The sequence below is a fragment of the Phallusia mammillata genome, chromosome 5 (genome assembly GCF_965637545.1).
Source record: "Phallusia mammillata chromosome 5, kaPhaMamm4.hap1.1, whole genome shotgun sequence".
NCBI classification, from domain to species: Eukaryota; Metazoa; Chordata; class Ascidiacea; order Phlebobranchia; family Ascidiidae; genus Phallusia; species Phallusia mammillata.
Genome location: NC_137256.1, coordinates 6,230,362 through 6,242,427, shown reverse-complemented (window position 1 = coordinate 6,242,427; position 12,066 = coordinate 6,230,362). Strand labels below are relative to the sequence as shown.

General features: G+C 37.3%; 1 protein-coding gene across 1 annotated transcript; it reads right to left on the bottom strand.

The window, feature by feature from the left end:
* Positions 1–787: 787 nt before the first annotated feature.
* On the bottom strand, positions 788–11,694 carry LOC145229520 (uncharacterized). The gene is made up of 12 exons (XM_080094876.1): positions 11,410–11,694; positions 9,832–10,063; positions 9,497–9,590; positions 7,893–8,026; positions 7,752–7,820; positions 6,905–7,043; positions 6,212–6,375; positions 5,140–5,321; positions 3,119–3,294; positions 1,816–1,875; positions 1,604–1,728; positions 788–992 (listed from the first exon to the last, which is right to left on the bottom strand). The coding sequence occupies exons 1-12, from the start codon at positions 11,616–11,618 to the stop codon at positions 852–854; spliced, it is 1,725 nt and encodes a 574-aa protein (XP_079951002.1). The 5' UTR covers positions 11,619–11,694; the 3' UTR covers positions 788–851.
* Between the last annotated feature and the right edge of the window lie 372 nt (positions 11,695–12,066).

Sequence of the window (12,066 nt, the reverse complement as noted above, 5' to 3'; positions counted from 1 at the left end):
ATGACTTCACGATGCGAGACCTGATGATAGCCTATATACGTTTATAGGGTAGAAATGTTTCAGTGGTGCGTGAGGAGAGAAACCCGTTTTTTGTGAAGCCCTTCTCGGAGGGGGTAGCCTACATTACGTTTGTAGTGCAGATGGAACAAAAAATGGTACGCTACTGGATTCCTCTACATAGCAATACGTAGAGACACGACCTTTATGCGTTTGCGTACAACCAAAGTCTATCTAAAACCCAAGATGTCAAACCAATTGTTACGTGACAGAGCCTTATGAAGCGATTTTGTGTCCAAAATAACACAGCGGGTATTGGAAAAACACATCTATTGTATGATTTTTACAAACTGGAAAGCATGAATGCGATTTTGATTAGCCGAATAGTGGATCCCAGAAGTTTCATTCAATTCGGCCGATGAAAATCGCGTTGAAGTTCCCCAAAAGTCAGGCAATGTAGGCTATGTGTTATTGACTGCAGGAGGCTCTATCGCGTAACTATGAGTGGGACAATTTGTGTTTTATAGTCTTTGCTTAAAAACGAGCCGCCGGTTGGATTAAGGAGCAAACGAACTACAGTAAAACTCGGTTAAACTGAATTGGCTTATGCGGATATTTGAATAATTCGAGCAAAACTTGAGCTACAAATGATTTGAAAGGTGAACTAATTGACATCGGTTAATCCGCATCTTCGTCTAATCCGGCCATTTTTTTGTCAAAACGTCTGCGGGTTAACCAAGGTTTACTGTATGTATACGCTATCTGGTGCCTGAAAACATATCTGTGGTAGTGCGAACATGGAATCATTTTGTATTACAGCCAACGATGTACAAAATAAAACAACGGCGTTTTTTTCAATAACGTGATCGTGATCGAGGCCGCGAATTACGCCTTGATTGTCTATGCCAGTTGCGAAGCTGTTCCAGTTTAGGGTCGACCGAGTGTCCGATGGTATTTAAGGCGTCAATGAGGTCCTCTGCAATCGCACCGTCCTCCTAAACAAAGGTGAAGTCGTTATTAAGACGCATCAATTAGGGCAGTGGTTCTCAACTGGTGGTCCATGGACCACTTGTGGTCCATGAACACTTTTTTAGTGGTCCACAGGATGTTCACTAAACTTGTTCACACACTAGATATGATTCCACATTGTATATTGAAAGAGTATCAAAATGTTAGGTGTTAATAATTTCATCTCACTTCTTAAAAATTGGTTTGAAAGAATTGTTTTTCAAGCCCTAGTGGTTGTTTCGTATCGATACTTTAATCTCGCCCCTTATCTGTACTTAAATCTTGCAAAAAGAAATGGTCCACGGTATTGTTTTTTCTGGGCCGGTGGTCCATAGCCCGAAACGAGTTGAGAACCACTGAATTAGGGGGTGTGACATCGAGAGAAAGGGGTTTGTCAGGGTACATTTAAAGAGGATCTCATAACTGAAAATACAAACAGGCACTGTATCACAGTAAAACCAATGGACGATAAAATCCTTGGTAAAACATTGCGGTGGATTTTTTGCTGCAATATTCCAGTTTGAAACTGGTTTTGGCCGGTTCTACCTCTGTCAAATAGCCCTGGGCCCACCACACTGGGTTTTGGTCTAGTACTTGCCTCAGTTAAAAACGTATACGATATTCCCTTGTTGTTTCCACGGGCAGTTCTGCCGATACGATGTATGTAATCCACGCAGTTTTTCGGGCAGTCGTAGTTTACCACTACGTCAATGTCTTTAACGTCTGTTACGAAGCATTGAGTAAAATTTGCGACTGTTAATTCATAATACACAAGTTCCGAGTTTTAGGACAGAAACAATTATTACGTACCTATTCCGCGAGCTGCTACGTCGGTAGCGACAACAACAGAAGTCCTTCCTCTTCTAAACACTGAAAATATAGGGAATCAAACCATTAGTCTGGGAACTGGTTTTTCTCAAGAAATCTATGATTTGGAACAGTTCAACGGGTAAAACTCGCCGGTTTAAAACAATAGGCATAAATAGTTTTTCTTTTATGACAGTGATTATCCACTATAACCAGTTTGAATGTTCCATCACGATTTACTTCAATCATATTATTATTGTGTAGTAATAGTAAGTAAGAGTGCAATTGCATCAGCCTGTCGCTGCGTAAGCACAATTCAACAGTTAATTGTGAGCTTGTTTACATTACTGCATCAGTATAAAATTTTGTTTGGTGTTCCGTTGTTCAGATAAGGTTGAAAAACACTGAACCGGAAGTTTATGTTTTTATTCAACCGAATTTGCGTCATTTTCAAACACATGACCTTTTCTGGTGAAGGGCAAATCTTTTTTGAGACCCTGTATGCATGAATATTTGCATCCAATGGTGTAAAGCAGAGGTGTCCAACTCGAACACACCGCCGTGCCAATTTTTGTTTCAAAATATACTCGCGTGCCAAAGTTTCGTACTTTTTTCAAACCATGTATTAAACGTCTTAACGGTACGGGCTCAATCCGTATATTTGGCCAATATGTAAAACCATATTACATGGTTAGAAAAAAATTATGTCGTCAAATGCGAGAAACTTGTTTATGTTACTCCAGAAACATTTTATTCTGTTTTTGCGACAAAAGATACAAATAGTTTGCAACGGAGCTTAAGTTTTGTCAAAAAAGAGCAGTTTAATTAGTGGGTATGTAACTTTACTACTGATAATAATTAATCTTTACTGAAGTTAGAATAAAGGCCAAGAAGAATCCATAGAAACAAGCTTATTGCGTGACAAATCCTACTGTTTACCATCTGAATTTGCAAAAGCTTGTGTGCCATTTTCAAATGCTTTGCGTGCCACTTTTGGCACGCGTGCCACGTGTTGGACACGCCTGGTGTAAAGGCTTGTTGCACATCTTAATTTGATTTGAAATTTATTTGGTACACACAAAAAATTCCCACCACTGTTTTGGCCTTTTGTAATGTGACAGTTGGATATTTTGGGGGCAGCAAGTAGTTGATAGTCCAAAGTGATACATTCTATGAACAATCAAATTTCGTACAATTTGTATACAGTTCAAAATTTGCCCTGTCCAAAAGAATAACGCTGGCACTAAGCCTTAATGATACTGGCCCCAATCTGAGTTAAATTTGCAACCTTATAAAATATTCATACTTTCCAAGGTGCGGTCGCGAGTTGCCTGGTTGTTTCTACCATGGTGGGACATAGCATGTACTTGAACCCTTCTCAGTCTTGAAGTTATGAAGTCAGCTGTGGCTCTGGTGTTGGTAAAAACTAAAGTTTTTAGCATTTTACCTTCATCATGCATTTCTTTAAAGATTTCCAAAAATCTGTGTGCAAAAAAGTCAAGTATGAATCAAAATAGATATATGGGGCTCACAGCGTTTTATACTCATTGGTTTCATAATTTTAAAGATCCCAAAGTATTCCTGGGACTGTACTTTTTAAGATACTTATTTAACATGAAACCTGGCTGGAACCATTATTTCACGAATCTGCTATTGCACCCTGCAACAGGTATAATATAAAAAAAGGGCTTGGCAAATTTTGGCACAAACTAGAAGGGTGGCTTAGCACATATTGCCCTTGCATATACACTATAACCTATTTTAAAACATTGATATATTTCCTATGCTTATTTTATATTGGGTCCCATACCATCCACTATCTTTTATAACCTTAGTTGTTTCTGCAAGCAGAAGCTCATGGGTCCCCACACATGCAAAGTTGTAGATAATGCATTTCAAGAGATAACCATGTGAAAGTTTGGTGTTGTAAGGTAAACGCAGTGATCGGCACTGGGCTTAAATAATAATACTATGTAAAAACATAACATTTGAGTATGTTTAATAAACTTTGCAAAATTTCATATAATTAGAATGTTTTTTAAAAGTTCATTTATTTTAGGGGGCTAGTTGAGTAAATGTTGGGGCTAAAGGTAAAACACATCAACTGAAACCTACAAATAGCATAGTCCACATACTACCCCAAATTTTATCCAATCCCAACACTGTTTAAAAAACTGACCCATTGTAGGGGACTAGTGGGGTAACTAATGGGGTCAGACACTCAAACTAAAAAAATATAAAATCTCAATGACTCAATCAATAGTACTGCAAAATTTCAGCCCAATCCGCCAATGTTTAAAATTTCGACCACTAGAGGTGTTTTGAGCGACAACCGTTAATGTTTCAGATGTCATAGGGCTGTTAACAACCCCCTAACTAACGTTCACCAAGCAATCCACAAAGTCATAAAAGAGTAACATACAACTGCTTGCCCTTGTAACACTATTGAGCAACAGAAATCTTTCGTTTGTGGTGCCCAGTAACATACAAATACGTTTTACACTTTAGGGGCTTGTGGGGTAAATGATGGGGCTACATGGTTGAACACACCAATCGACATCTATAAATGGCATACTCTACAAGCTATCCAAATTTCAGCCAATTCTGACACTGTTTAAAAACTCACCCATTTTAGGGGGCTAGCGGGGTAAATACTGGGGTTATCAACAAAAACGAAGTGGGAAGCACATCTACCATCTGTGTAAATTTCATCCAAATCCATCAAGGATTTGATAAAAAAACGAGTCTGACAAACTTCGGGGGAAAATACCCATTTTAGGGGGCTAGCGGGGTAAATACTGGGGTTATCAACAAAAACAAAGTGGGATGCACATCTACATAACTACATCTACCATCTGTGTAAATTTCAGCCAAATCCATCAAACATTTGATGGAAAAACAAGTCGGACAAACTTTGGGGAAAAAATACCCATTTTAGGGGGCTAGCGGGGTAAATACTGGGGTTATCAACAAAAACAAAGTGGGATGCACATCTACATAACTACATCTACCATCTGTGTAAATTTCATGCAAATCCATCAAGGATTTGATGGAAAAACAAGTCGGACAAACTTTGGGGAGAAGAAAAAACAAACAAACAATTTGAGTAAAATCAATATGGGTCCCCTTCAGGGAAGGGGACCCATAATAAGTACTATTTTGTAATTCAACATACTTTGTCCTTTACAAAACATCAATGATTGCAGTGCATATGGCTGGTGCACAAAAAAATTGTAAATAAGCCAATGATAGTTTGCATTTAAATTTGTAAAATACCATTGTTTGGCAAATTATATTCATCTTACACTATGTAATTGGCAAACTTACCCATCAACCTTGTTGGTGGCTTTGCATACAAAAAACTTTTGTTCCACATTCGCATTTGCTGTCAAGTCTGAAGATCCGATTTTCAGGTGGGCAACTCCTTCAGGTGATTTAAGATGTTTGTTTGCCAATTGCCGGATTTCCCGTGGCCATGTGGCACTCCACATTGTCATTTGTCTGTCAGGCTAAACCAAAAAATAATCAGCTGAAATTAAAAATTTGGTACAAAACAGGGTTACAACTGACATGCCATGAAAAAGCATTTATTGTGATGCAAGGAAACTGTAAGCTTAAAAACTTAATACAAACAAAAACATTTATATGACAAAATTAAAAATTACAATGGACAAGCAATTAGAGCAGTGGTTCCCAACCTATGGGTCGCGACCCAAAGTTGGGTCGCCTGAACATTCTGTTGGGTCGCTTGTTTTAGTGACAATTACAGCATCTACTTTCTGACGCCTCGTAAGGTTACTTTTATATTACCCAGGGCTTTAAATTGTTGCCCAATAATAATTTCATCATAACTTGACGTGATAATGGTTAAAACTGTTCGTGACGTCATAAAGTGATGTGTTAGCTCACAGTAGAGCGTTGTCTGGCTATAAAATGCTTCGATTCAGCTCCAAGTTCGGAATAAATGGAAATGTTTGGTCGTAAAAAACAACAGCGTTTGTTCGTTATAAGGTTATTGATTTGCTAAACTGGCGTAGTAATTTTCAAAAAGCTTTCCTAACTTACAGACAAAAATACAACTAAAATAGAATGTCCATGGGTCGCGAGAAACCACAAAACTAAATTTTGGTAAGTATTTGGGTCGCGTTAAAAAAAGGTTGGGAACCACTGAATTAGAGCGGCTGTGCCTATTAAAACAAACGTAAATGTCTCATTGGACTAATGTACATTACAAAATCTACTCGTGTTCATTCTGGAGACAAATCTGCCTAATTGCATAACCTAAACAAGTGATATGTTATGGTTACACAATCATTTTGCAACTAAATGGGTTATTCTATTGCCTGGTATTCATTTAACCGAAGTCTTCCATGACAGCCTAAATAGGAATCATGCCTACCCGAATTTGGCCAACAATCTTTTCTATTTGTGGTCCGAAACCCATGTCCAACATTCGGTCGGCTTCATCCAAAACAAGAAAACTGCATTGGTCCAACTTTATATAGTTAGCCATTATAAAGTCCATAAGTCTTCCAGGTGTCGCGATTAAAAGGTCACAGCCTCCTAAAATGACAATGTAAAACCTGAATTTAAGAGCAGAGCTTATTTTGTAAAACAGGACAGAATTTTCAACTTAATGTAACTATACATACAAAACTGTACCTTGGTAACACAGACAAAACTATATCATGTGGTCAATTTGCCAAGCTTTTTTTCATTCAAATACCCATTTTTTTCTTGGCAAATAATACACCTGGACCAACAATTCTAAAGTATATACAATTGATCAAATTTGCCCTTTTTTGTTAATACTGACTATAAGAGAAACTGTGATAAAATTTCAATTTTGAGGTTTTATACCATGTCTAGTTGACTTTAATCAAATACCACATAAAAGATACAGGATTGATGGAAACACAAAATTTCGCTTTTTTTGGTTGCATCGTTCAGGTTTGTACACTTTTCCGCCGAGTACACATTTACTCTTGATGTTTGCAGAGCCAGGGTCAGGTTTAGTACTGTTTTACTGCAATGCTTTTTGTGTCAGAAATGAGCCTGCATAATTTAAATACATCATGAAATTTCTCCTCACTTCTGGCAAGATTATTGTACTGTTGATGTCTGTTTGCTCCACCATAAGCCACACCAACACTAGTTCCTCTTCCAGCTACACTGGAGGCAACCTGAGCACATTGAACTGCCAACTCCCTGGTCGGCACACAGACCAAAGCCTACAGACAAAAAATCAGCCTTAATCATACAGCTCAGATGTGTAGTACACAAACTTTTAAACAGCACAAAATCGTGCATTGTCACACATAAAATTACACCATGCTCTTCAGACAAGAGCAGAGCCAAACCATTATTAAAAATCAGATGAATAGATTAGCATTAGCAATGCTTGGTGTTCACAAAACCTACTTAAAATATTTTACAATGAGCAAAAATACTCCAGAAGACATAATAATGTGTCCACAGTTAGGCAACAAATTTTTCAGTTTTAAAGAAAATATAACTCAGTGGTTGATCATTTCTGATAAGTATGTGGAACATCACAATAGTGAAGCACTTTCTCCATTAATACAAATGCAGTTATTGTGTGACCACTGCTTTCAGTGGTTCCCAAATTAGTGCCAGAAGAAAGCTAATAAGGTGACATGCAAGCTTGAGCTTAGTCTATGCTTTGCACATTCTGGTGCCACAGTCACTTTTATTCACATTTAACACATATTAAAGACACAACATAGGGAACTGTTATAAAATGGTAGCTGTCATGGTGAGACCTATTTTTTTAATCTATGAGTGGTTAACATGTAGATTTTTAGGATATTGGTTGTATACAGACATTGTACAAAACCTAGTGGTATGCAAGTAGAAATATATACTTTGGGAATCGATAATTTAAATAAATGACGACAGATATGTTGTTTAGCACTTACCTTTACTGTTAAATTGGCATGTGACGCGACAGTTTGTGCTTTTATGTGTTGAATTGCTGGAAGAATGAACTGAAAGCATCGAATCAGTTGTTAAGATTAGCATTTGCAAAACCGAACAATAAATAGAGTAATCACACTTACTGATAAAGTTTTTCCTGAGCCAGTTTGTGCGATTCCTACTAAATTTGTTCCACTTAGAGCGACAGGGATACTAATAGACTGAATAGGTGTTGGTTTATCAATGTCCATTTGTGATAACTTTCTCACCATATCCTCTGTATATCATGTGAACATGCAAAAAAAACTTATCATTAACTTATTAAACTACATAATGCTTAAAAACAGAATAAAGCTTTACAAGAAACTTTCAACACTCTTTTGTGCATAATTTACACTGAAGTTTTTGATGCCTTTTCCCTAATAATTAGGAAGTTAACAAATTAAGTAATAAACAGATTTGTGTTAAACACACAAGAAAGAATGAAAATACAATGTTTGGTTTTTCAAAGTGCTTATAATAGCTACATCAGTGATCGGCAACTGCCAGTCTGTGAGAAGTTCGTTACAGCCCATATACTTTTTCAAGTTAAATTCTTTAAAACATTTTGCTTATGTATCCCGGGGATTATAAACTAATGTAAGCGTTTTCATTAGGGTTGGCCCGATACCAATATTTTGAACCGATACCGATACCCGATATTTTACCCCAAAAGTACTGCGATCCGATACCCGATACTTTGCAAACAAGCAAAAACATTTTCAAACTGATGTATTTGTAATGTGTTTTCCCATCACAGTTAATTTAACAACACACTCAGTTTAATAAATCACTTAAGGCCGTAAAATGGCCAGGTCTGGTAAAGACTCTTTGGCAAATCAGCTGGCGAGCTAACGATGCCCTAACGACGGTGGTGCATTGGAGGCATAACTAACGATTGGTGCACTTGTTGTTACGCATCTGATCACGTGATTACGTTTATGCTACACGCTTTGCAACGTCTTGCAGGCGTCTATTGTTTGTAACGTCTTACCGGCGTTAATGTTTTACGACTTTGACAACAAAAAACATTTAACGATCAAGGCTTTAGGCAGAGAATGGGATTGTCTGTTAATATCCCAAAAACAGTGAAGGAATCCCAAAACATATGACGTTTGGGTCATTTCTTAACGCCAACTTTTGTATTGCAAAATCGCAGGTAGTTTAATTGGGATTTAAAAGTTCACCTAACGGCATAGAAAATAATTTGTCACTGATAACACTAGGAATGTCTAATACACTTGGCCATACAAATTAAACACCTGCCGTTTCGAAACTTATGCTTACAAACGTCTACAATGAACTTTGTGCGTTTTGACGCTCGCTCGCAATCAACGCTAAAAAACGTGTTGCGGCGTTAAGTCGCTGTAGCGATTTAGGTCATCTTATTTCATTAAATCCAAAACGAACGCGTTTTTTAGTTGTAGTCCCATAAATATTTTATCACAGCCGATGGTTGTTGTTTTTTGCCTCCTTTCATTTTCAATTTTACACATGATAAAGTCTCAAAAAAAGTATCGGTACTTGTACCGATACCGCTAAAGTATCGGACGAGTACCGATACTGCTCGAAGCATCGGGTATCGGCACCGATACAGTACTATCGGGCCATCCCTAGTTTTCATTGCTAAAAAAAAATGTGCAAAAAAGTTTGCCGACCCCTGAGCTACATGACAGTTAGGCACAGATTTAATGGATGAAAAACTAACCTGGCAAGTTAACTTCATTGAAGTCAAATATAGGTCGAGGTACAGGCCCACCAACTGTTATATTGTGCTGTTGATGGAAAGACTGGATTTCTGCCTAAAAACATGACAACAGTCTTGTTGAATAAACCTTTGCTGCACATTTAAAACAGCCGATCCAGACTATCAACAGTGTAAAACAAGTTTTTGTTTCAGTTTCCGTTAATTCACAGTTTAATGAAGAAATTAAAGGTATATTACTTACCAATTGCATGACAGGAGATGCTAAAACTAATGTTAACATCATTTAAAAAACATCAAAATTTTCCATGATGACAACTTTTTTCATATTCCCATACCTCTTCACGAGCTGTAACATCTGGGTGTTCAGTGTAAATGTTTTTGTTGATTTCAGGAAGTTGGCCATCTTCAAAATCCATTGACAACATTTCATCACCAAAGGTACTTGTTCTTGAATGTCTGTCACCCCCATAGGAGTTCGAATACCTGTCACCTCCATATGAATTTGAATATCTGTCTTCTCCATACTTTTCAAAGCGGTCATTGGGTTGTGTATCAGCAAACAATTCACTGTTCAACAATATAAAAACAAGGAGTTAAACTCCTTCCTTTTAATTGGTCTAAATCAGGAGTGGATATACAAAAAAGAGGGTGTCCAACAGTTAGTTGGGGAATTCCTGAAATGAATATTTACTGACAGCATATGAGTTTGATTTAGGTTTTCTCTTTTTTAAAAAAAACGTTAACCTTCATAATGCCCAAATAACCCGACCCAAAAAAGCTGCAGGCCGCAATGTATGACTTTTGTTTTTGTACTTACACAATGTTCATCACAGTAGGCAAGGCCCATTGATGGCATCATACTGAATCAACCGGTCATCAAACATTTTTAAATGGAAAAAAGTAGGCATGCAGTGGGACAATAGTCTTTCCGCGACTCACGCTCTCTACCAAGAGCTATGCAGGTTAAGCAATAAACCTGTGTCTGCTGTTCCCAGTTACCAACTTATGTCCATCTACACTAGAGTTCCTTCTCGAGAAATTCTCAAGAAATCTTGAAAAATTCGAGTCTCGATTCTCGACATAAATACAAAATTTCTCAAGAAAAATTACGTCATTTTTCTTAAACAAAAACTAAATGTGTCACCAGTTATTATGTGTATTTTTCGTTTCAATTCGCCCCTAGAGTGCACTGGGCATGTTACTTTTTTTCTTTGCTCTTAAAACAGCAATTTTAACCTGCGTTGCCACTAAACTTTCACCTTTCACAGGCAGTTGTCACGATTCGTTGCATTAGATCTATAACAGGCGCTACGTTTTTAGCTGGTTTGCCAGCGAATCACTACTCATGATCGCTACTAGTAGCAAAAAAGCGTACAATCGGATTTTTTTTGTTTGTTTTTGTTAAAAAATGGGCCTAAATAACAATTTCGAGACTCTCGGCATTCTCGAGAAATGAAAAAGTCGAGAAATAGAGAGATCCTAATCTACACAGTGTTCAATTGCATCACAGATATTTGGGATGAGAAAACTGCTTTACTGACATGGATGTACAAGCTACTAGATAATAAAGATAACCAGGTCACTGCAATGAGCATATGTGGTTCTTTGGAGTAAGAAACTTGAATCGTATTGCCCCATATGCAACACATATAATTATTTCTGGGGAATTTTTAGACTATTGTTGCGCAGGAATGAAAATATGTTGCAAAGTACGAGCAATTGTTAACATTTTTGGTGCAAATTTAACTTAGCACTCTGGTTTTTAAAATTTATCATCTTAGAGCCAGTGGGTTAATTTACTAATCAGTTGAAGAAAACCAGATTAAATGTGAAGTTTTCAGAGCAGCTTCACACATCAATCATGTTTTTTTTTATAAAACTTATAAAAATATAAAACATATCCAATAACTTACTTAATATCGAAACTGTCATCAAGTCTAGAGTTCTTCAATCCTCTGTTTACAGTCAAAATACTTGTTTGTCTTTGTAAATAACGTTTATCGTTTTGATTGTTCTTAGAATCAGCAAGCTGCGAGAATTGGCATTTTCTTACGGCAAAAAGGCAGCCTGTTTCGTGCCTTACGCATTTTGAAGAGAGAAACAACGCCCTTATGCTCCTCATTGTATAGAAATAAATAAACAAAGAGATAGAAAATGTCTAGAAAAAATGCTGGGTTTAAAACATGACACTTTTAATGATGTTTGTACCAATCTTAGTACTAGAACATTGTCACACAAAACCTCACGTTGTCAAGCAAAGATCAACCGAGAAACTGTTCAGACTTCAGAGTTCACGCGTGTTCTTGAGATTTGCAACCGACATTGACGTAACCACAGAAGTCACGCGCCCAACGCTGGCTATGTTAATTTGCGATCGTAAACTCCAAATAATAAATTTGCACTTTGCTTTTACTGGAATTATTAAGAGTTAACACATATTTCACCCAAACTGAAAAATCTAGCGTTAGGCACAAGAGACAGAGACAAAAATAAATCCACTACCATGCGACTCCATGTGCCCACAAAGCGCAACGGGGTGGTCGCCTAAATTTCTTGAACAGTTCTAACTA